This window comes from Lutra lutra, chromosome 6, assembly GCF_902655055.1.
Source record: "Lutra lutra chromosome 6, mLutLut1.2, whole genome shotgun sequence".
NCBI classification, from domain to species: Eukaryota; Metazoa; Chordata; class Mammalia; order Carnivora; family Mustelidae; genus Lutra; species Lutra lutra.
Genome location: NC_062283.1, coordinates 25,516,883 through 25,543,882, shown reverse-complemented (window position 1 = coordinate 25,543,882; position 27,000 = coordinate 25,516,883). Strand labels below are relative to the sequence as shown.

Genomic DNA, 27,000 nt, shown 5'->3' with positions numbered 1-27,000 from the left:
GTTCTGTCTTCTACAATCTAACTGATTTGGTGATAAAGTGAGCAATAGGTAGAGTTGACCTAAGGTCTTATTTCCTTTTTCCTAGTTTTAAGGAATTAGAAAGTGAAAAAAAAAAAAGAAATCTTAATATTCTAGATGCTTTGAAGTTTGCACTGAAGCCTTTCATGAATACTCTTTTTACAAATACATAAGATGTAACCGATCCCCTTTAAAAAAAAAAAAAAATTGAACCCAGGGAAACTTCCATTGGGGAAATAAAAAACATGAAACCTATCACTTCAGCAAATCTCACAACAGTTAAGTAAAAAAAGTCTTGTGGGTTTAATTTTCCTTTCAAAGTGATGTGTACAGAAGGGCTGGATGAACGTGGATCACTCAAGTGAAGTGGTAATTTCGTCCTGAAGGCAGTGACAACAAATACTTAGAGTGAGCAGTGTATAATGTTCTGCTTCCCAATTTCTAGTCATTTTAGTCTAATCTTAATGTTAATCTCACAGTCAAATGACTTCAGACGAGAGACAGGAATGGATCTAAAGCAGAAACACATGCATGCCCCATGCCAAGAGAACATGCATGGCACATGCACAAGGCTGTACCCATGAATTCTCACCATACGGTGACCGAGGATAAAAAGGAGTTGTCTCCTTCTGGGGTATTTCTTGCACTTTCCCATAGAGTTCACTTGTTGAGGCTTGGTAGAACTTCACAGAGTTGATAAGGCCACAGGTCTTAACTGCATCCAGAAGTCGTAAAGTGCCAACTCCATCAACATCCGCAGTATATTCAGCCAGGTCAAAAGAAATCTGGAAATAGCAGGTGAAGATAGTACCACATTAATGGGTAGCAGCAACAAAGGTGCTGACAGTGGTAACAAACACATCTTACATTTCACAGACTTAGAAATGTTATGTTTGTGACAAAATATTATTTTCTAATAGCAGAATAAGTGCATAAATGTCATCTATTTTTAACATCAAATGGTTGAAAATATCTTAAGATATACCAACTAATTATCTATGGTAAAATGAAGAACAATTCTTTTTTCAAAGGCTTTATTTATTTGAGAGAGAGAGAGAGCACAAGTGGGGTAAAGGGCAGAGGGAGAAGCAGACTCCACTGAGCAGGGAGTCCAATGCAGGATCCCATCCTAGGACTCCAGGATAGGACCTGAGCCGAAGGCAGACGTTTAAATGACTGAGCCACCCATGGTCCCCAACGAAGAACAATTCTAGGCTGAAGTTCCTAAGGCAGTGTTTCTCAAAATACAAACCCCTGCTCCTCTGAATCATCTGGGAGATTTCTAAAAATTCAGAATTGAACCAATCTCTTGGGGATGGAAGCCTAGAAAAATCCCCGTTTATGAGTCCTAGTTGACTTTTACTCTCAGAGAAGTTTGAGAACGTGTGCTTTAGATACAGTTGATTTTTTAAAATATTGTTTTTAAAATATTGTTAATTTTAAAATATTGTTATTAAAATATTTTTAAATAAAATCAAGAATTACTTTTTAGTATATTACATATATACATATAATCTTTTAATTATGAGACACTGACTACAGTAAGATGTTAATGTATAAAACTGAATGATTTCTAAAAAGAGGGTGTTAAGGAATAATTCTGTATTTTTTAGTTTCTTAACATATTCCTTAAAAATAAAGGTGACTGATATGTTTTTTCTAAAATTATTTCTAAACATAATAAACAAGTTAACCTAATATTAAAATATCCCAAAATAGTAAGGCTGAAAATCTTTGTTGCTGGTTTATTTGCAGGCCAAATACAGCTGGTCACAATGCAAAGATGCTTCCCTGCTGCCTGGAGAATGACCTCAATACTCACCTGGAAAAACCCGGCTCTGGGTTGAGGAGGTTACTGGCCCACATTGCTGCTAGTCCTGAGTGTTACTTGGGCACATGCTACAGTCTTGTCTGTGCACACGGTATTTAGGGAACGGGTGACAGGTGACCAGGCACCTGACTCAAAACTACTACACTCATGTAATCTAAGCCTGTTAGTAAAACTCACAGCAGCTATGAGATAAAACAATAAAAGTATTTTTCATCCCCAATCTTTCAAAGTCAAGAAAGCACAATTTGGGGTTACTTTATTCTTTTCAAATAATGGTTTACTGCAATAAAATTTACATACCATAAAATTTACATACATTCTAAAGTTTACGACTCACTGGTTTTTAGTATATTTACAGCATTGCACAGCCATCACCACCGATGAATTCCAGAATGTGTTCATTATCCCCAGAGAAAACTTGGTACCCATCAGAAATCTCTTACTGTCTTCCCATCACACCCCCACGGCCACTAATCTACTTCCTGTATCTATGCAGTGACATATTCTGGATATTTCATATATAGAATCATAATATGTGGCCTTTTGTGACTGATTTCCTTTATGTATCATATTTTCAGTTCTCTTGGACATGTACCTAGAAATAGAGTCATTTTCATACAACATGTAACATTTTGAGGAACTGCCACACTGTTTTCTAAAGTAGCTGCACCATTTCACATTCTCACCAGCAGTAAATAAGAGTTCTAACAATTCCCTACCCTACTCAGTACTTACTGTGGTCTGTCTTTTTGATTTTAGACATCCCAGTGAGTGTGAAACTGTACATCACTGGGCTTTTTTTTTTTGTATTATTATTATTTTTTTTTTTTTTAAAGATTTTATTTATTTATTTGACAGAGAGAAATCACAAGTAAGCAGAGAGGCAGGCAGAGAGAGAGAGAGAGAAGGAAGCAGGCTCCCTGCTGAGCAGAAAGCCCGATGCGGGGCTCGAATCCAGGACCTGGGATCATGACCTGAGCCGAAGGCAGCGGTTTAACCCACTGAGCCACCCAGGCGCCTTTTTTTTGTATTATTAAGGTATAATTGATATAACATTACCTTTGTCTCAATTGTATGTAATGATTTATGTATATATCATGTATATTTATGTATATATCATGAATCACCACAATAAGTCAAGTTAACATCCATCACTACAGAATTACAAAACTTTTTGATAACTTTTAAGATCTACTCTCTTACAAACTTGCAAACAATACAGTATTAACTACAGTCACCATTACCATTAACTACATGTCCATTACTTAATCATTTTACAACTACAAGTTTGTACCTTTTGACCACCTTCACCCATTTCATCTACTGTCCACCACCTCCACCCCCTTGTTTCTGGCACTCTGTATCTATGACTGTGTTTGTTTTCTTCATTCCTTTTTTAGATTCCATATATAGGTAAAATCAAATAATAGTTGTCTTTTTCTGTCTGACCTTTTTTACTTATAATAATGTCCTCTGGGCTCTTATATGTTGTTGCAAATGACAGGACTTCTTTCTTCCCTATGACTGAGTAATATTCCATTGTGTATGTATACATGTGTATGTATACATACACACACACACACACACACACACACACCCCACATCTGCTTTATCCCTTCAGCCATCAATGGACACTTAGTTTCCTTGTGTATCTTGGCTACTATAAGTAATGCTCCAATCAACATGAGGATGCAGCTATCTTTTTCAGTTAGTGTTCTCATTTCCTTAGGATTTTCTGGATCATATGGTAGTTCTGTTTTTAATTTTTTGAGGAAACTCCATACTGTTTTCCATACTAGCTACACCAGTGCATTCCTCTATTCCCACCAACAGTGCACAAGGGTCCCCTATTCTCTACATCCTCACCAGCGCTGGCTCTCTCTTGACTTTTTGATAACAGCTATTCTAACAGGTGTGAGGTGGTATCTCATGGTGGTTTTGGTTTGCATTTCCCTGATGGTTAATGATGTCGGGCACCTTTTTGTGTAGCTGTTGGCCACGTGTATGTCTTCTTTGGGAAAATGTCTATTCAGATCTTTTACCCATGTTTAAATTAGATTGATTTGGGGTTTTCTGTTTGTTTGTTTTGCTATTGAGTTGTATGAATTCTTTATATATTTTGGATATTAGCCCCTTACCAGATGCACGATTAATAAGTATTTTCTCCCACCAAGTAGGCTGCCTTTCCATTTTGTTGATGGTTTCCTACACTCTGCAGATTTAATTTAATATAGTTTGTTTATTTTTGCTCTTGCTGCCTTTGTGTTTGGTGTGAAATCCAAAAAATCATCACCAACACCAATGTCAAGGACCTTACCACCTGTGTTTTCTTCTAGGAGTCTTATGGTTTCAGGTTTTGTGTTTAAGTCTTTAATTCATTTTGAATAAACTTTTGTATTTGGTGTAAGATAGTGGTCCAGTTTAATTCTTTTGCATATGGCTGTCCAGTTTCCCCAATACCATTTATTGGAGAGACTGTCCTTTCACCATCATATATTCTTGAATCCTTTATCATGAACTAATCATTCATATGTGTGTTGATTTATTTTAACAGTCTCAGTTCTGTTCATCTAACCTATGTGTCTGTTTCTATGCTGATATACTATTACCATTTTCATTGCTATAGTTTTATAATACAGCTTGAGATTAGGAAGCATGATGCCTCCAGTTTTGTTCTTTCTCAAGATTTTGCTCTGGTTATTAGGATTCTTTCATGGTTCCACACAAATTTCTCATTGTGGTTTTGATTTGCATTTCCCTGATGACTAATGATGTTAAGCCATCTTTTCATGTGCTTACTGGCCATTGGCATATCTTATTTGGAAAGATGTCTATGCAGCTCTTTCACCCATTTTTAAGACTGGTTATTTGTCTTTTTATTATTTAGTTATGAAAGTTCTTTATATATTTTGGATAAAAATCTCTTACTGGATACATGCCTTGCAATTTTCTCCCATTATGAGAGTTGTCTTTTCACTTTTCCCCTCAGCTTTATTGAGATATAACTAACACGTATCATGGTGTAAATTTAAGGTACAAACAGTTTTCACTTTCTTAATGGTGTACTATGAAGTACAAAAGTCCAATTCATTTAATTTTGCATTTATTGTTTGTGCTTTTGGTGTCATATCTTAGAATGCTTTACTTAACTCAAGAACATGAAGATTCACTCTATTCTTCTATTCTAGGAGTTTTATAGTTTTATATCTTACATTTGGGTCTTTAATCCAGTTTTAGATAATTTTTATGTATGTTATGGGTTAGAGGTCTGAATTAGTTGTGTGCACATGGATGTCAGGTTACCCCAGCACCATTTGTTGAAAGGACTATGCTTTTTCCAAGGACTATGGTCTTGGTATTGGGCCATTTTGTTCTCACAAAAAGCTGTGGCCCCATATTGAGGGGACAGTGCACTGTGTGGGCCTCAGGAGATGAGGGGTCATGGCTCTGTCAGTTCTAGAGCAGGCCACTCAACTTCCTAGCTGCAGTTTTCTCATAGTACAGTGCCACAACTGTACATTTATAGGACATTTACAATTCAAAAGTGCTTTTGTTGGGGCTTTATAACAATTCTAGGAGAAATAGAAAGCAGTCCTGAGGTTCAGAGAGAAGGATTTTATAAAGTCACACTGAAAGTCAGCAACAGCAAATCTGGGCCTCTGTTCCTGGAATGGTGCTCACCACAAAAGCAGGGCTTGGCCTTTCTGAGGCTCAGACTCTGTACAGATATCCTGAAAGCCTCAGACTCTCTGGCGAGAAACAGAAATACACATATGTACAAGTGTACATGCACCCAGAGAGTTGCCGTGTTGCCTACTAAGGATTCATGAACTGCAGATGAGAAAATCTTGAACTAGATGACCCTTTAACATCCTTTCTAACGTATTGTTGACAATTAAAATGTTATTAATATTAGATTATTATAAGAGAACATGAACTGTGTCCAATTAGTAGAGTGGTTTCCATATGGTGGTGATTGGAGCACTCCCATTTTTACCTATTATAAATGATCACCAAAATTGAATACTTGATGTCAGAAATGTCACACTTTGAGATTCCTCACCCAAGAACATTCCAGCCCTTGAACTTAAGATCTTGGCTATTTCCTGAGAGACTGCTGATTAAGAACCATTTTGGAATTTTTCAGGTGAGGCCCACTGCCTTACTTAGTGGGTTTTTCAGTGTTCAAACTCATTCTTATGCTGATCTTTATTCTCTATGCTGACTAGTTTCTCTTTTTCATAATGAGAATATTTAGGGAACAACCCTGAACCAAAGCTTAGCTATGAGTTTTATTTTTTTAGTCTATAGTGAGGCAGATGGCTCTAGTCACCAGCAAATATCCAGTGTGAATAGTTTATCAAAACTACCCCACAGATACCCCCTCATACTTTCTCTTACCTCAAAATATGGATTAAAGAGTACACATGTTAAGAATTTTAAAAGCAAAAGCTGAGATGAATGAAAAAACGAAAACAAAAACAAAAACTAGTCCCTGCTGCACATATACACTGGACCGTAAGCTTCACAGGGGCAAGGACCTTGACTATTTCTGTTCACCAGTCAATTCCCTAGAGTTGCACACAGGTGAAAATATATCTAAAATTTAAAAATGAGGGGCGCCTGGGTGGCTCAGTGGGTTAAAGCCTCTGCCTTCAGCTCAGGTCATGATTCCAGGGTCCTGGGATTGAGCCCCACGTCGGGCTCTTTGCTCAGCAGGGAGCCTGCTTCCTCCTCTCTCTCTGCCTGCCTCTCTGCCTACTTGTAATCTCTGTCTGTCAAATAAATAAATAAAATCTTAAAAAAAAAATTTAAAATTCAAAAATGAAAAGCCATTTGAAGAAAAATTCTACTTACTTACAACAAAATAAATGAAATATATTTAAGTACCCTACAAATACTAATAGAACTCTTATCTTCTAAAGTAAAATGAACTGGAAAAACATATTTCAATAACAATTTTAGTAAGGAAAAATATGTCAAAAACAATAGAAGGAAGAGAATTTCATAACAAATTGATAAATAATGCCTCACTTCTTTCAGGTTTTTCAGCTGAAACAAAAAGAAAAATTTATGGAGGAATTTAAGGAAACATAAAATTATTTATAATATATGTTGCCCTAGACCACATATGTCATTTGCCTTTCTGGGTCCTTATGGATGAATGATGCTGCTTCCAAGTCCCACATGACTTGGTCTCTCCAGCCTCACTCCCTACCTCCCCCATGCCAGCCCCACTGGTCCCTCAGTGCTCCCAGTAAGCACTGCCTCAGGGCCTGGGTGTTCACTCACCTCTCTCCTCAGAACATTTTGCCCCCAGATATTTGCGTGGCTCACCCCATCCTTTCTTTCCCTCACAAGGCCTTCTCTGACCTTGCCATCTACAACAAATAATTCCCTTCACTCCATCTTCTCACTGAAAGCTTCTCTTCAGAGTATCCAGCACATTTGACTGTAAGGAAGACTGCTCATGTCTTCACTTGTCTAGCTGGCCTAAAACCCCTCATGCTTCCTACCACTTAGAAGAGTCCCTGCCACATATAAGTTGTCTAAGAAATATTACTTGAATTAATAAGGTGGCATTAACCCTGAAGTTTGCGCATATAATTCCTCAATGACCTTATTATACAATTAACAATGGAGTGAACTTCACATATGAAATACATGAAATTTTTAAAATCTCAGTGAATGAGCCAAAGTTTCCTGAATAAAAATGTTGCCTCAGAAAAAAGATTGGTTTGGCAAAAGAATTAGATGTGGGAAAAGATAACCAGAGACCAGAAGAACATTTCCTCTAACCTTTGCTTTCAGAGACAAAAGGAGGCTCAAAATATCAGTAGGCTGGAAATACCTAAGACCACACAAGCAGCTGCACTATTTTACTGTTCCTCAAGACTTTGAATCTACAAGCAAAAGTTGTTAATCAATGAGAACAACAATAAAACATTACTTTCTACTGTGAATCAGTCTTTCTCAGCAGAAATCCAGCAAAGCTGGCATTTACGTAGCAACTAGGACTTGAAGCTCATCTGTTTTAATAGCCACAATAAGAGTATGGATCCAGAAGAATTTCAGGTCAGTGGGCAGGAAGGGCTTTCTCGAGGGAATCTAGAGAGGGTACATTCCTATTTTAGAAGCACCTTCCCTAAGCAGCAGGGCATCATGTCCTGATACAGGAAATACAAAGGTGAAAAGAAACAGTCCTCTGTCCCTCTCACCCGCCTTACAGGTAATGGATGCAACAGGGACTAGGAGAGGCATGGCTGAAATGTGTGTGCAGCCAGGTGGGGGATAGGGAGTGAAAGAAGGCGAGATAACCAGGACAAATCAAAGAAGGGATCAGGGAGGAGATGGCCTGCATAAGCAAGTGCAGGGGGGATGTGAAGCATTCTAATGGATGGGCCAGCATGAGCAAAGGGAGGGAAAATGCACTGGCCATGTTTGGGAAATAACAAGTTTCCAGTTTCAATGGAGAAAAGGACGAGAAACAGAAGACACTGATTTTGTACACACCAGTAGAGGCCTTTCTGGAACAGGCTTTCTGTGTGGGTCTGTAGTTGGAGGCAACAATGTTTCAGAACAGAGGAGCAGCATCATTCCCACCATGACTTCTCCCTAAGCACGACAGTCCCAGTCTTAGCTCTATTTGCTCCCAGCCCAGCCAAGGTTCAGCTCAGAAACTTTTATTCCTCACATTTATAAGCCTAATTTTATATGATTTTTCCTTACATTGTGCTTATATTTTTGTTCAAAACCTTTTATAATTATGAATTGGGGCATCAAATAATCATAAGGTTATTACTTCACTGAAGTGATAAACTCCTGCTAGACTAAATAAATGTGACATCTTTGTTTACCTTTGTATGCTCAGTGTAAATTAATATGTAGTTTCCATTAATTTTTTGAAATCTTCTAAGCAGATTGGGAATCAGAACTTTCATTATATAGAACAAGGGAACGATTCCCAGACAAACCACACTCTGTAACAACTTTGATGAGAGTCACTGCAACACCGCACTGTTTCTCTTTCCACTTCCCACACTGTGGGAAAACTCTGTAGGGACCAGAGTTTTCCATGTGTCATCCTTATTGCTTACTATCAATGTAGGGTATGAACAGATATGTTGAATGAATGAATGACTAACACTAATTTTTTTTTCACAAGTTAACATTTTTACCCCTAAAGACAAATTGAAACTTTTACTAATGAGAGTGGAAAAGATATATGGTACTCTACTCTCAGGAGTTTTCTGATATTTTTGCTTTCTTGAAGAGCACAGTTCCTGCTGTGGAAGGTCAACCACACTGTAGTGCCTTACCAAATCTTATAACCCTTCCCATTTACTATTATCTAAAGGAAGCTCAGCTATCCCAAGGACATTCCTTCAGTTTGAAAATCTTCATTTCTGAAATGGGTTTTTTCCCTACTTCAGCAGTAACACCTCAATCACAATGCTTTGCCATATTCTGTATCCTCCAAGAATATCTGGTCCCATTCCTTTAAACTTTTCTTGACTTCTCATTTAAGAAAGGCCACAGATTGATAAAAAGAAAACAATTAAACTAAGTCTCTTTAGCTTTGTAGAAAATCTTAATTTAAAAATACTTTGTGACTCCAATTATCACAAATCAGCTATATCATACATCTTTTTCTTTTCTAGTTTATAGGGTTGTATCAGCTGGTGATAAACACAGAAAAACCTGTAATGATTTTTATGTGAGAAAACAGAATCAGAAGTAATTATCCAATTTTTCAAGAAGCTTGCAGAGATTCTTTACTGATAAGCAGAAATAATCAACAAGTTTACTTCATGAAATTCATTACATTGGGATGGTTAACCAAGGTCCACAAGGTCTACGGATCAAATTTAAGGAGGCACACACTAATCTGGATGAGTAAAATATACACTTCCATTTTTATCAAATTCTATATGAAATTTAGAATTTCTCTCAATTTTGAATATAAGCAAAAATCCTTGGCAGTAATAGCACCACATGTGACTTTTCCACCAATGTCTATAGCAGACATTTTTATACTACAACATAGTTGTTACAGAGGTCTAAAGTATTACTTGCATCCATCACTGCTTTGAAGTAACAGTGGTGACTTCAGGTCTTGTTATATAATATATCACATCACATTATTACTTCACAAGCTTGCCTTGCAAATATTACAACATTAATATATGAATATAATTAGTTTCTTTTGTAATCCTAAGTGTTTTTGCTTTATACTTTTGAAAAACATTACTCTGAGAGTTCCTATAGGTTTCACCAAACTATTGAAGGAGTCATGGCATAAGGAAAGAATGTCTGCTGTATACCAGTGGCATCAAAGAGTATTAATATTTCAGAATGTGGTTAAAGAAGAAAAGCTCCATCTAAGAAAGATCCTATTGTTAGTTCAGAAAACAAATTTAAGAAAACCTGAATGATATCAAACACCTTTTCTGACCACAAAGGAATGAAACGAGAAATTAAACACATGAAGAAAACTGAAAAATATGGCAAGTCAACAACTTGCTATTGAAAAACCAATGGGTAAAAGGAGAAATCAAAAGAAAAACAAACAAAAAATACCTTGAGACAAACACAAATGGAAATGTAATATACCAAAATTTATGGGATGTATGCCTATCTCAAGAAATATAGAAAGTTTTAAATAAACAATCTAACTGCAGCTTCAAGGAATGAGAAAAAGGAGAGCAAACAAAAGACAAAGTTAGTAGAAGAAAGGAAACAACAATGATTAGAGGAGAAGTAAATGATATAGAGATTAAAAAATAAAGAAGACAATACTAAAGATCAATGAAACTATGGACTAATTTTTCATTAAAGATAAACAAAACTGAAAAATCTTTACCTAGACTTATCAAGAAAAAAAGAGAGGACTCAAATAACTAAAATAAAAAATGAGATGTTAAAACAGAAACCACAGAAATGAAAAAAAAATCCTAAGAGACTATTATGACCAATTAAACAAGAAACTAGACAACTTAGAAGAAATGAATAAACTCCTAGAAACATACAACCCACCAAGACTGAATCATGAAACAGAACATCTGACCAGACCAATTACAAAAGGAAATTGAATCAGTAATTAAAAACCTCCTAAAACACAAAAATCCAATACCAGATGGCTTCATTGGTTAATTGTGCCAAACATTCAAAGAAGAATACCAATACTTCTTGAACACTTGCAAAAAACAGAAGTGGGGAAAACTTTTCCAAATATATTTTATGAGGCCAACATTACCCTGATACCAAAAGCAGACAATGATGCCACCAAAATAAATAAATAAATAAATAAATAAATAAATAAATAAATGGCTAATATCCCTGATGAACATAGATACAAAAATTCTCAAAAAACTTAGCAAACTGAATTTTAATGATCATTAAAAAACTTATATACCATGATCAAGTGGAATTTATTCCAGAGATGCAGAGACACAAGGATAGTTCAACAGCAGCACATCAGTCATTGTGACATATCAAACTAACAAAATGAAGGATAAAAATCATATCATCATCTCAAAAGATGCAGAGAAATCAACTGACAAATTCACCACCTGTTTATGATAAAAACTCAACAAAACCAGTAAAAAGGAAATGTATTTCAACATAATAATGGCCATATACAACAAGCCCAAAGCTAAAATCATATTCAGTAGTGAAAGGCTGAAAGCATTTCTTCTAATATCAGGAATAAGACAAGGATGCACACTTTCACCACTTTTACACAACATAATATTCGAAGTCCTAGCCAGAGCAGTTAGGAAAGGAAAAAAAAAAAATTTCATCCAAATTGGAGACGAAAAAATAAAACTATCACTATTTGCATATGATAAGATATTATATGCAGAAAACCCTAAAGGCTCCAACAACAACAACAAAAAAACCTACAACTGTTAGAACTAATAAAGTCAGTAATGATGGGGGATATAAAATCAATCCACAAATATTTATTTTGTTTCTGTACACTAATAGCATATTATTAAAAAAGAATAATTAAGAAAACAATGCCAATTACAATTGCATCAAAAAGAAGATAAAACTAAAAATAAATTTAACCAAGGAGGTGAAAAGCCTATATATGGAAGATTACTAGTCATTGATGAGAGAAACTGAAGAAGACACAAATAAATGGAAAGATATTCCACATTCATGGATTGGAAGAACTAATATTGTTAAAATGTCCACACTACCCAAAGCAATATACAAATCTAATACAATCCCTATCAAAATTATACTGGCATTTTTCAAAGAAATAGAACAAACAATCCTAAACCCTGTATGGAATCACAAAAGACCCCTAAAACCCAAAACAATCTTAAAGATTTTTATTTATTTATTTGACAGAGATCACAAGTAGGCAGAGAGGCAGGCAGAGAGAGAGGGGGAGGCAGGCTCTCTTAGCAGAGAGCCCGATGTGGGGCTCAATCCCAAGACCCTGAGATCATGACCTGAGCCGAAGGCAGAAGCTTTAACCCACTGAGCCACCCAGGCGTCCCAACCCAAAGCAATCTTGAGAAAGAACAAAACTGGGGGCATCATGCTTCCTAATTTCAAGCTATATTATAAAGTTATAGCAATCAAAACAGTATCAGCATTAAAAACAGACACATAGATCAGATGAACAGAACAGAGACCGCTAATATAATCAATACACATATGAATGATTAATTCATGATAAAGGATTCAAGAATATATGATGGTGAAAGGACAGTCTCTCCAATAAATGGTATTGGGGAAACTGGACAGCCATATGCAAAAGAATTAAACTGGACCACTATCTTACACCAAATACAAAAGTTTATTCAAAATGGATTAAAGACTTAAACACAAAACCTGAAACCATAAGACTCCTAGAAGAAAACACAGGTGGTAAGGTCCTTGACATTGGTGTTGGTGATGATTTTTTGGATTTCACACCAAACACAAAGGCAGCAAGAGCAAAAATAAACAAACTATATTAAATTAAATCTGCAGAGTGTAGGAAACCATCAACAAAATGGAAAGGCAGCCTACTTGGTGGGAGAAAATACTTATTAATCGTGCATCTGGTAAGGGGCTAATATCCAAAATATATAAAGAATTCATACAACTCAATAGCAAAACAAACAAACAGAAAACCCCAAATCAATCTAATTTAAACATGGGTAAAAGATCTGAATAGACATTTTCCCAAAGAAGACATACACGTGGCCAACAGCTACACAAAAAGGTGCCCGACATCATTAACCATCAGGGAAATGCAAACCAAAACCACCATGAGATACCACCTCACACCTGTTAGAATAGCTGTTATCAAAAAGTCAAGAGAGAGCCAGCGCTGGTGAGGATGTAGAGAATAGGGGACCCTTGTGCACTGTTGGTGGGAATAGAGGAATGCACTGGTGTAGCTAGTATGGAAAACAGTATGGAGTTTCCTCAAAAAATTAAAAACAGAACTACCATATGATCCAGAAATTCCACTCTGGGTATTTGCCCAAAAAAACTAAAAACATTAGGGGCACCTGGGTGGCTCAGTCAGTTAAACAGCTGCCTTCAGCTCTGGTCACGATTCCAGGTTCTTGGGATCAAGCCCTGAGTCAGGCTCCCTGCTCAGGAAAGAGTCTGCTTGTCCCTTTTCCCCTGCCCCTTCCCACCGCTCATGCACTCATTCTCTTGCTCTCCCCCCCCTCTCAAATAAATAAAACCCTTGAAAAAAATAAAAATAAAAAACCCCCCACAAATTCAAAATCATATATGCACTCCTATGTTATTACAGCATTACTTACAACAGCCAAGATATGGAAACAACCTAAGCATATATCAATGACTGAACAGATAAAGGAATATGGTGTACATACACACACATACACACACACAGAGGATTATTCAGCAATAAAAAAGAATGTAGGGGCACCTGGGTGGCTCAGTGGGTTAAGCCGCTGCTTTCGGCTCGGGTCATGATCCCATAGTCCTGGGATCGAGCCCCGCATCAGGCTCTCTGCTCAGCGGGGAGCCTGCTTCCCTCTATCTCTCTGCCAACTTGTGATCTCTCTGTGTCAAATAAATAAATAAAATCTAAAAAAAAAAAAAAAAAAGAATGTAATCTTCCCTTTTGTGATAACATGGATGGACTTTGAGGGCAGTATGCTAAGTGAAATAACAGAAAGACAAATACTGTATGATCTCACTTATATGTGGAATCTAAAACAACAACAATAGCAACAAAAACCAAGCTCACAGATACAGAAAACAGACTGGTGACTGTAAGAGGACAGGGCAGGGGAGTGGGGGCATAGGAAGGGCTAGAAGGGGTTTGAGAGGTGGGAGAAATAGATTAATTGTTTGGGGTTTTTTTGGTTAAATAAACTGAATTTTTAAAAAGAAGAAGAAAAGCCCCTAAATCCCTCAGAACCCCTATCTAGCCCATTAATAAGCTCTAATCAGCCATTCTGGATTCTGTGTATATATAGCCTGAAGTATTACTATTACAACCTTTTATCCTATGGTCTGAAATAGTCAATAGATTCCTTACCTTGATGTCTATGTATAAAAATGATGTGAGTACACTAATGCATTAATGTAACACTAGAGTCGTACATGAAAATCAAAATGAGTAATCTAATTAGCATTGATACATATTTTATAATTTTTTAAATTTTCATCTTCTGAATTATTTTGATCACACATAAACAAAATGATCTAATGCTCCCCCAAGCTCTCTGTTAACAAAGGGTGATGGCACAGGAGTGAATAGAAGTATTACTTAAATCAGAGGTGCTTAACCAAGAGCCTTAAAATCTTAAACCAAAGGATTAAATATATTTGTTGAAGATAATCCCAAAATGACGAGTGTATTCAATGCTTGCTGTCAGTTACTACTCAGATTACAGTAACTTGGGGTGTTCTCCGTACAGAAAAAATAATGAATAGTTACTTCAGTTGTGTATAAGTGAACTGAAGCACACAGTAAACACCTTATAGTCTTCATTATTATTATAAAGCATTGCTTTCCATTTTATGACTACTATAATTACATTTGGAATGACCATACTACTAACAGTAAAGTAGGAACAAAGCATTTACCCTTATACCTAAACAGCTAATCATTCTTTAATTTACAGATCGCCTGAACACAAACAAACAAACAAAAGAAACGAGGACTTTCTGAAATGGTTAAGTGAGTCTGAGAAACTAGAACATGGCCTTAGGTGGCAATAACAGAGATCTCAATATCCACACGGGAACAGTTCATTAAGACAAGAAGTACAGCTAGAGCCTTTAGGACAAATAACTAGGTAAAGAGGCTTTAAGAGACCAAAGCAACATGGTATTTGGGTAAATAAACAGTTTTCTGTCCTTCCTTGCCTCCGTTTCTCTTGTCTATTCTCTCTCCCATAAATAGCATATACTCTGTCAGTTTTAGAAGGAATAAAATAAAATATCCAGGCCATGGGAGAAATGAACAAAAGTCTTGTTTTAATAAGTAACTCCTTACAAGAGACCTAGAGGTTTTGTTGAAAATATTTTATTGAAATCCCCATGAAAATGAACAGGAACTTAAACAAGAACTGTGTGGCAAACTGGCAAGCAAAACAGGCAAAACAGGGGAAAAGATTCATTTGCTAAAACTAGAATAAAATAAAATTAATGCTCAAGAAAGACAGAGGTGAGGTTCAAAGAGAAATCAAAAGAGGTGCATGGGAGGCTGCTGGAACATGCAGGTAAGGGAGGAATGCAGGGGCCCCAGGAAGAGATAACTGAGGACATTTTCTCTCTATTGCTGTGGGAGATACAGGGTGGGTTCTGCTGTCTGAAACTGGTAGGAAGGAACAATGCCAAATACTGAACTGTTTTAGATCTAAGACACAAACTAAAATGCTGGCAAATCACTAAGACTGATGGTCATTCAAGAAGCCCTGAGTGATCTTATGAAACTATATGCACTATGATGAAAATGCCAATAGATTACTAATAGGACTTTAATGCATAAAAAGGTAATTTGATGGTCAGACTGGAAAGGAACTCAAATCACTGGGCTGCTGGGTGTCTTTTCCATAGTGAAATATCTAGCAAAGTGTAATGGGCAGAACCAATGAATAAAGATATGTCCCAGCAGAAAATAAAAGTGGCTTTGTGAGAGTAGATACTGCCTCATTCCTTTTGCATAATTCTTTAAGGAGATAAATAAGCACACAGGCAAGGAAGACTGTGGGGAAAACCAATGGATGTAATTCACCTAGATTGTCCAAGGTCTTGACAAATGCCATAACAAAGTTCATTTAACGAAGAAATTGCAGTAATTCTGCCACTGGGAGAATATCCCAGTGTCTTTTAGGCACCATCAGTGAGCTCACTGCTCCATCCTCAGTAGCCTGCACCCCATTCAGGAGCTTCTAGACAGACTACTAAAAGTAAAAATAGAAACAAACAAGCAAGGGGCACCTGGGTGGCTCAGTGGGTCCAGAGTCTGCCTTCGGCTCAGGTAATGATCCCAGGGTCCTTGGATCAAGCCTGCATCAGGCTTCTGCTCAGCAGGAACCCCATTTCTCCCTTTCCCTCTGCTTGCCACTCCCCCTGCTTGTGTGCGCACTCTCTCTCTCTCCCCCACCCCCCTCTCTGGGAAATAAATAAATAAATAAAATCTTCAAAAAAAAAAAAAAAAAGAAAGAAAGAAAGAAAAAGAAACATACAAGCAGGAAGAGCAAAAGACAAAGAGTAGATCCTTGTTAGTAGCCGGTTTAGGGACTATCCTTATTTAATGTTTTGAAACAGTCTGGCAAAGGAGGTACACTACAAAAATCTCCAAAGCTTCTGTTGTTTTTCCAGAAAAGTGGAAAGTTACACTAGAAATAGCAAATTGCAAGACTTCATGGGGCTGCCTAAAGGAGCTGAGAAATGGCAAGATACTTCAAAATGGACCACATGAAAATAATGCATGTAATACAGGAAGGAGAAAAAGAATGATTGGACCCATGTCCTCTGGAGTTCTGAATATTTCCTGAAGACATGAGGCTTTGGTTTGACACTAAATGGCCAATAAAGTGTGGAGTCTCACTAAAAAGAGCAGAGCGAACAGAGCAGAAAGCAGTGTCCTTTGTTGAAGACCATACTTCTTACACCCCTGGGAGGCCATGAAGTCCTAATAACTGTGTTTTAAGAAAGTCCTCTGGAACTCAAAGAATATCTAGAGCACTAGGAAAATATTTAAAGGAAACAAAGCAGTTGTCAAATGAAGAGAGGGTTAAAAAAAAAGTTAGACTTTGGTTTGTGAACTCTCAGCCAGGAAGTGGGTACAATGACTAACGCTTTGTAGAATAATAAAGGATATGAATAGAAAGACCATAAACCAGCTCATTAGGAATCCAGAAGGCTTGAATGAGGCACACCCTTCACTTAAGTCTGATTAGGCGCTAGATTAAAAAAAAAAAGAAGAAGAAGAAGAAGTCTGTCTTCAACTGAGTGATATTTGAAGAACAATTTACTTAATCTTCATTTGGAGCATACCTCTCATTCTATTGAGAAGCATATTATGCATAAAAGAAACCCAAATTTTAGAGGGAAATTTAGTAACAGCATACATGCCAAGCTTAGTGCTGGACACATAATTGGCCTTTGGAGAGTTTCTCGAGGTAACGAATAATAAGAACAGAGTATTTCCATTTCATCAAATATGGCAGAGATGCTCAGAAAAGACAGGGACTTCAAAATTACTCCTTCCTCCACAGACACCTTTTTCTAAATCCATGTGTTAGTTTTTGGAAGAATCATTTCCGTAATAACAAAATGATGAAACAAACCTGATGTAAAGCATAAGAGTAAGGCAATTCAGTAAGATATATTAAAGTTATTCTCTGGGAAGAAAAAATCATGAAAACTAGTATTACCACTGTTAATATTCTTAGTATTTGTTTAATGGAATTGTACATTATTTTAAAAGTAGTATCTTTTTATAACAAAAAAGGCACTAGGAGGTATTAGCCACATACTTTCAAAGTGAGAAAAAAAAGTAAGTGCTGTGTTTTCAGGTTTTTTCCACATTGAAACTGCTGGGCCATACAAAATTTAGATTTTGCAGGAAAACAAAGGTCACACTGAACAGGATCTGTCTTATTTGCTTTTGAATATTGTCCATGAGGATACTGGCTGCAGTGTGAGTGGACCTCCACTTCCCTGAGCTCTATAAAGTGATCAGAGAACAGCATGGACACTGAGGCAGGACAGAGAGAATGATGGAAGAGAATGGAAGACAGTGAGGACTGTGCCTACAATACTTATGGGAAAAAAGAGGAAATAAGCACAAAAGGAAATGGACTATAAAGTAAAAGGGGAAAATAATCATGATTCAAGTTGTACTTGAAATGTACATGAAAACAACAACAAAAAACCCCAAAGAATTAGAACTCATGAGTTTCCAGAGGCAGAGAAATACTAATTTTTTTTTTTTAAGATTTTTATTTATTTTACAGAGATCACAAGTAGTCAGAAAGGCAGGCAGAGAGAGAGGGGGGGAAGCAGGCTCCCTACTGAACAGAGAGCCCGAGGCGGGGCTCGATCCCAGGACCCTGAGATCATGACCTGAGCCGAAGTCAGAGGCTTAACCACTGAGCCACCCAGGTGCCCCGAGAAATACTAATTTGTGATAATAGTAAATCCCTTGTGTTTGAGTGATCAGTACAAGAGAAACCAGAAGAAAATGACACAAGAATTTACTGATGACAATTACTTAAAATGCTAGGGCTTTAGTCCTTATTTTGTCAAGAACCAAATCAACCCTGCTAACCCTCAGTCTCCTTCTGCTAAATGAAGCCTTTTCTAGCCCTTTCTCTTCCATGTAATTCAGGATACCAACATGTATCCAGCAAACATCAATTTGACTAATATGAGAATTAGAAGGAGCAAGAGAAACAAATGTTCAAGCTTCTATTCCAAAGAGCCAGTGAGTAATATAATCAGGAGACAAGGCTGGATCTGAAGGTTACTGCCATCCCAGCACTGCTGGCTATACTACCCACAGGTCTATACATTACTCAGTGCTCATCACCGTAAGTATACTCTTATTCCCTTCACTTATTTCATTCTCTCCCCACACTGAGAAGGGGGTCTTGAGCCAGGCATGCTGCTTAACAAAGGAATGGGGCAGAATTTCTGGCCCATGAAAGGAAAATGAAAAAAACCTGGGGCGCCTGGGTGGCTCAGTGGGTTAAGCCGCTGCCTTCGGCTCGGGTCATGATCTCAGGGTCCTGGGATCGAGTCCCACATCGGGCTCTCTGCTCAGCGAGAAGCCTGCTTCCCTCTCTCTCTCTCTCTGCCTGCCTCTCCGTCTACTTGTGATCTCTCTCTGTCAAATAAATAAATAAAAAATCTAAAAAAAAAAAAAAAAGGAAAATGAAAAAAACCTGCTTCTGATAGCATGAAACTATGAAGTCTTTTTTTTTTTTAAGATTTTATTTATTATTTATTTGACAGAGAGAGATCACAAGTAGACAGAGAGGCAGGCAGGTGGGGAGAGAGAGAGAGAGAGAGGGAAGCAGGCTCCCTGTCAAGCAGAGAGCCCGATGCAGGACTCGATCCCAGGACCCTGAGATCATGACCTGAGCCAAAGGCAGCGCTTTAACCCACTGAGCCACCCAGGCGCCCTGAAGTCTTTATTTTAATATAAAGCTAACTATCTAAAAAGAGAGGCACAGGGCAGCACACAAAGCTTGATGTGAGGATCTCCTGTAAGAGATGCCAGATAGCTTTGTCACAGAATATACCTACTGAATTTCTAATATCAGAGCTGGATAGATACTCTAAGCCACCAATACAGAAGTGGTTCTGTGCTAGAATATTCTAGAGACTGAGTGGTGGCCACCACAAAACCATTAACAATAAGGGATAAGGACAGAAAGAGATGTCCTGTTTAATACACGCCAGCACATCAATGTTAAAAGAAGAAATACTAAGATCTACAATTAAAGGAAGAATTAACTCTGGAGGAAATGAAAACATTATCACATTCTGAAAATGATTTTTAAATATATCTCTTTAGGGGCACCTGGGTGGCTCAGTCATTAAGTAGCTGCCTTTGGATCAGGTCATGATCCCAGGGTCCTATGTCATTGGGCTCCCTGCTCAGCAGGGAGTCTGCTTCTCCCTTTCCCTCTGCCTGCTGCTTCCCCTATCTGTGTTCCCTCTCTCTGTGTCAAATAAATAAATAAAATCTTCAATAAATAAATAAATCTCTTTAATATTTAGCATTGACTTTAAAATATATCTTAAAGAGATGATAAAAAACATCAGCTAAAAACAAAAAATAATTTTTTAAAAAACAGGCAAAATTAAACAAGAACAATTTGAAAAAGATTCCAAATCTGAAAATAAAACATATAGTCAGCAAAACCCAAAATACGAAGATTGAAGAAAGGAACAAGTTTTTTTTTTTTTTTTTAAAGATGTATTTATTTATTCAAGAGAGAGAGAGAAAACGGGGAGAGGGAGCGGGAAAGAGAATCTCAAGCAGACTCCCTCCCCAACACAGTGCTCAATCCCATGACCCTGAGATCATGATCTGAGCTAAAATCAAGATTCAGATGCTTAACCAACCAAGTCACCCAGGTGCCCCAGAAAGGAACAAACCTTTAGAAAATACACCTAGATGCATCACAGCAAGAAAAGATGACAAAAGAATGGGTATATTTGGTGAAGACTTAGCTTTCCTCAAACCTCAATATCTAGCGCCAAGTCAGGAACGTAGTCAGAACACATATAAGATTCATCAAAAGAGAGAGAGAGGTAAGGAAGGATGATCAGGAAGAGTTGGATTACCAAGACTGGCATCTTCAAGAACTGAAATGCAATAGATGTTTACCAATTTTGAAACCTACCTTGGAGGAACATGGGCAAGGCAGATTTTGCCCGTGGTAGAGATGGTATTTAGGAAATGGTTTTTTCCTGTACAATAAATAGAACCTCTCTTGTTTTTCCATGACTTCATGATGCACAAAGCTTAGCTGGGGCCAGTGGCATATTTACAATGATTTGAAAACTGGACAACCTAGAACTAGGGAATGCCAATTATTTCAAGTTTTAGCATTTCTTTTAGTCAAAAGAACATCACTTTCTTTTAACATTTATTATAATAAGACAAAGTCTTAAATCACTGGTAATTTATAAAAGACATTCTTTGTGTTCTTAAAAATATCCCAGAAAAGGGGGCGCCTGGGTGGCTCAGTGGGTTAAAGCCTCTGCCTTCGGCTCAGGTCACCAGGTCCTGGGATCAAGCCCCGTATCAGGCTCTCTGCTCAGCAGGGAGCTTGCTTTCCCCCACCCCCTCTCTGCCTGCCTCTCTGCCTACTTGTGATCTCTGTCAAATAAATAAATAAAATCTTTAAAAGAAAAAATCTCAGAAAAGGACTTTTGTTGGGAGTTCTCTAAGATAAATGAGATATTGTTACCTACTTTACATACCTGAAATTATTATGGGTGCTTTCAAGATTAACTACCCAGGGAAGCACAATTTGGAACAGGTGTACTTCCATCTATGCCAGACACTGACACTGCTATGACACTCTTCAACTTACAACTGTCAATGGCTCACAACTTTCATTTGTGAAAAGCTTCAACTATTTCTGTGTTAGTTTTCCCTATGAAACCCAGTCTTCTGCTACCTTACAGAGAGCTGAAAATATAGTAAGGATTAAATAACAAAGAAAGATGCCTGAAGTTCCTAAAAATGAGGTACAACATAACCACAAAATTTTATTAATAGTTTACCTTCAAACTTCTATATGAAAGTAGATTTTACATAAATAAATACTGATCTGAAAACAAAATGAGGGGTGAAGGAGTGACCTCATGAGCCCGTAAGAATCACGATGACTCTAAGCCCTGTTACAAAACTTTAAATTTGCCATTAGTTTTACTTATCTCTCCATTCATTGCTACTAATTTAAGGGGGCTTAGAGGGGGCTGTCAAAGATATTTGGTAAAAGCAATTGATCTTTCAAGATAATCTCAAACTCACTATTCAAGACCTTTTTTGCTTTAAACTACACAGTGTTTGAGAGTAGGAGGGCAGCAATATGCCACACTTCTGAAAATTGTTTAGGCCCCACTCTCTTTATTTCACACTGTAAAAGCTAACCAACAGTGGAGCCAGAAATAGTTTTGCTGTCTGAAACCATGCTGTACCCTCCATGGTGAGTGACATGGCAATGCTCTGAGTTTGCTTACACAAGCCAGATCCAGCTGTGCTGGCGGCTTAACTGCTACTCAGAAGTTAAGGGGCAGACAAGGGACTTGAGAAATCACCAGAGAACATTACTATGAAGATGTAAAAAGATAGCCCATTCATTTTTCCTTATTTGTGTCAAGGGAAAAAGGAGAAAGAGCCTAAATGTGGGAAAGGAATTTTTAAAACCGTTTTAAAACTATTTTTCGTTTTTTCTATTTATAGACATATTTAAAACACACTCAACTTAAAACCCATCTAAAATTATAGCGTCTCTTTGACATGGAAGTTTCTCTCATTTTATTTTCATTTTTTGCTTCAGATACAGTGAGTCATAATATTTGTAAAACTATCATTTGATCATTTTTAAATATTCTTCTTCACTGAATAGATGTTTGTAGAACAACTCATGGGGCTCTGGCACTATTCTAAGCACCAAGAATACAGCAGTGAATAGAACAAGCAAAAATACTTGTCTTTGTACAGCTTACTTTCTAGGGAGAGGAGAAGAAAATGGACAATATAAAGAAGTAAAATCTATAGTAAGTTCGATGGTGAGAAGAAGTATAGAGAAAAACAAAGTGGGGAATGGAGATAGGGAATGTTGGGTTGCATTTTTAAATAAGGCGAGGCTTCACTAAACAAAAGGGGTAAACATAACAAGAAAAATGTAGTAGCTACAGAAGTATAGTTGTAGTAGAAGTCATAGTAAGAAGTGTCTGAAACTTGCCATGCGCCAGGTACTGGGCCAAGTGCCTTACCTTACCAGCACTCTGTCATTTAGGCATCATGACAAGTATATGAATCAGGGACTACTATTATATCTATTTTACATCTGGAAAAAATGAAGCTTAGAGCAATTAATGAGCTTGCCTAGGTCACAGTCAATAAGTAGTGGAGGTGGAAGTAATACTAGGGAAAAAAATAATAATATAAGGGAAACAACCAAACCACCACCACCACTACCACACACACACACACACACACACACAGCACCATCAACATACACATACATCCATGTATTCTTTAAATTAGCCTTTACCATAATACATAATATTTTCTATAATCACAAAGTAGACACAGAATTGGTGACCTAACTTTTCTGTACAATTTAATACTAGGTTGATGCTTCACTTTTTCTAAAAGCAAGGTGGCTGTGACTGGCAATCAGGTTCCCCATAATATTACATTTTTAGGACTTTTTTTCCACAAAGATTATTTATTTATTTGTCAGAGAGAGGCGGGGGAAGAAAGAGAGAGAAAGAGAAAGATGGGCAGACAGACAGAGAACCAGGCTCCCCACTGAGCAAGGAGCCTGATGGGGGACTTGATCTCAGGACCCCGGGATCATGATGTGAGCCGAAGGCAGACACTTAACCAACTGAGCCACCCAGTTATCCCTAGGACAGTTTTCATAATTCAGAATATATTTTCCCATAGATGCACTATTATAAACAGTGGCCTGATTTTCACATAAGCCTATCTGATTCAGAAAACAGCTTAAAAAAGAAATTCAATTTTCAATATTCAATGCAGTTAATATGTCCTCACTGCAACTAATTCCCACTTGTCCCACCCAAAGCTATCCTTGTCATCTCTGTTTAGGGCTCCGCCCCTTTGGGACAGAAGCCACTCCCTCTGCGGGGGCTCTAAGTCCAAGGGGCAGGGTGTTCTCCAGTTTGGGCTCCCTTTCCATCTCACCCTCTAAGCATGTTCTTCCTTGGTGGAGCACCCCCTCATGTGAATTTTAGGAGCATGCATGCCATTGGTAACAATGAAGTTACCAACAAATAATTATCTCATACTAAGTGAATGTGCAGAATAAAATGGCTGTAGTCTTTCATTGAAATTGTCAATGTTTAAAAACAAAATAAAACCAATGCCCTAAAATGAGGAACAGATTTTTCAATATCAAAAAAAAAAAAAATAGATCTAGCTTTGAAGGAGGGATGGATGTAAATAAATGGCATGGAAAGGAAAAAATAATACCTATGAAGAGAAACACAAAGCTTCAGGAAACTGCCAAGCATACTTGAGAAAGCTGCGCTTACACAGACAAGTTCTGCCTGAGGGAGAGTGATGCTTGGGTAGTGGGCAATGAGGATGGAAAGGGTGGTCTTCCTACATTACACTTCAGAATGTTCTTACAATAACATCCCTGAGAGTAGGAATGGAGAAAATTTGTGAGGGTTTATTCCACATGACAGAACCAGAGGGTCAAGGGGGAATTGGGATCTTGGCAAAATCCTACAGGTTGTAATCTAGTAGTTAAATGTAATACATTTTAGGAATTCAAGCCAGAAGAGCCAGAAAAGGGCAAGGAAAGAAGTAGATAAAGCTGAATAATTAGAATGCTCTAGCAAAGAAATGGAGATACTCTTGGTGTGGGGAGGGGTCATACTCTTGGTGTGGGGGTAAAGAGGCTATGAGGGAGAACAAAGTTACATGTGTAAATCCCTAGGAAACGGTGGTGCCTTACACCAGAATGGCCAGGCTGGCATGTGGTCAAGGTCAGGGAAAGAAGAAAGACACCAAGGGCTTGCACTGGGGTAACTAGGGGACCGAGAGACTCCCAAAGAAGAAAGGCTCTGCTTTCACACATGAGTATTTTCACCCAGAGTGACAATTTAAGTTTAAATTAAATAGAAGGAAAATTGACTCTGAAAACTTGAAAGGGTGCAAGAGATCTTGTCTAGTCTCTGAAAAAATTTGCTCTGAGTGCCCAGAGCATTGCAGGCATTGGATAATGATTCACTTCTTCCTGTGGCCCCTGTACAACAGACTGGGGAGGGAAGACTGGGTATACATAGGTCCAACGGTACCCACTTTCACGGAGGAAGAACAAAGGTGATTATGTTATGTGTGATGAAGAGAGGCTGCTCTTCATTCTCAGGCTTTCCTCTGCTGTTTCTCATAGAATATGCATAGTAGGGAGATTTCACAAAATAAGTCCTAGTCCCCTCCTCAAGCTCTCCAACAATTAGAAACACTTATTTCAGCAGTAAGATTTTTTGTGAGGAAGTGAATTTCTTTTCTGGAAAACCAAAGATTAGCAATCTAAGTAAGTATCTTTTAATTATTTATATTTCTAAAATGCTCCCCTACCATTTAAAACACACCAGAAATAATTTAAGTGTTCTTAATATGCCAACGCTAGGACTATAAACATAAATGACTGTTGAAAACGGTGGAGCACTTATGAATGTTTTCATCTATACCAAGCATGCTTCATGCTCTATGCTGAACCATGATAAAGCACATACAAAATTAGTAATAGTCCCTGTGTTCCTCTGCCTCTGGGTCAAACACCTGGCCTGCTGCCCTAACCTATCCTCACAGACATAAGAGGCCAAATGCTCAGACCTTCTATAGGCTCAGCGCCTCTTGGGTGTGGCATGCGGTTACAGGCACAACAAATGTTTAATGAATGAGGAAAAAAGAAGACTGTTCATGATGGACAAATTACCACAAAAGAAAGTTACAGAAGGAATGATAAAGTTTTAAAGAACAAAGGGAAATAACAAAGAATAAACAGAAGGACCCACAGTATGCTATGAAGGAATATATCCAAAGGTGTCCAAAGTTCATGCTACACTGATTATTAACCCAGAAATGGAGGGGTTTAGATTATTCAGGGAAACAAAGCAAGCTTCTGTTTTTGGAAGTTAGATACAAAATATTAATCCCAAATATTTCAGTGTATTTGAAGCTAACCCTTCCATATTGATGTTGCTTGAATAGGCAAAATCAGAAACTTTAAAAACCTAACATGTAGAGTTACAATTGTTTATTATCTTTTTAAGATAAATACAGACCAGATACGAATTAAAATACCATAAACATTGCATATAAGTTTATTCTCTCTGTCCATTAATTTGTTTAGTCCTAGGAAATGCCAAAGAGACCAATCAACATACTATTCAAATAGTTATTTGTAATTTTTTTTTAATTATTCACAAATTTTCTCCTTTGGGACTATTCTTTATTTTCCTGTTATATATATATTAACAGTTCTTAAGAAGCTTTAAAGTTCTGAATATTTAATATGCATTCTTTTGAAAGAATGCATAAATTCTAACAAGATAAAAAGAGCTTGAATGCAAAGCTCTGCTCACAGTGTACATGCCTGTAAATGACGGTGCATGTAGGCAGGTTTAGCTTTAAGACACTCTGGTTCAGAAATATGAACTCAAGTTTTACCTGTACAGTGGAGACATAATGGTTGGAATCTCTACACATCTGTGGTTCTGTATCATCAGGGAAAAGAGTGTTTGGGATTCACCCTTGAGGTGTTTTCTAGCAAGTGGAGGAAGTGGGCCTTTGTGGTCCCATGAGCTCTGCTCACTTCTCTCCTTCCTCTGACAACAGTAATCCTCCATAAACTGTTAGGGTTACAGCTGGGGCCCCATACAGCACTGTATGCTAACGGAATAATAAATGAACGTAAACGCACTTAATAAGAGGATTAGCTGAGCACAATGGCTCCACACTGGAGTTGGAACCAAGTGTGGTGGAGCTATTTCTCCCTTGGACGTAACACCTCGATGTCATTTTTTTCTGCTGTAAAACAAGGCTAACAACATTTTTCTGTCCTATGCATCTATATCAGAGCTTAAACACTTTTGGAGGTATTTGAGATTCATTTACATGAAGTGGGGTAAGAACAAAAAGAAATAGTTTTTTCATACACATCTTATCTCGCACAATATTCTGTGATAGTAAACTAGAGCGGAGAGTACAAAAATCAAGTCTTCAGGAGGGAAACTGCTGCCATCCTAAAATTCATTACCTCAGGACTAATTTAGGCAAATGACTCCTGAGTTATCTCTTGGTGCTCAATTTTTTCCATATCCAATTAAAAATCTACCTTACTCCTTAATTTCTCTTTCTTCTGTCTTGTTGGTGTAGAGAAATGCAACTGATTTCTGTGCATTGATTTTAT

General features: G+C 37.5%; 1 protein-coding gene across 3 annotated transcripts in view; it reads right to left on the bottom strand.

The window, feature by feature from the left end:
* The window catches only part of GMDS (GDP-mannose 4,6-dehydratase), a 640,099-nt gene that overhangs the window by 335,115 nt on the left and 277,984 nt on the right, over positions 1-27,000 (bottom strand). For all 3 annotated transcript variants that reach the window (XM_047734312.1, XM_047734313.1, XM_047734311.1), the window contains one exon: positions 611-803. In XM_047734312.1, coding sequence (XP_047590268.1) covers positions 611-803 — 193 coding nt within the window. The remainder of the gene's footprint in view (positions 1-610; positions 804-27,000) is intronic.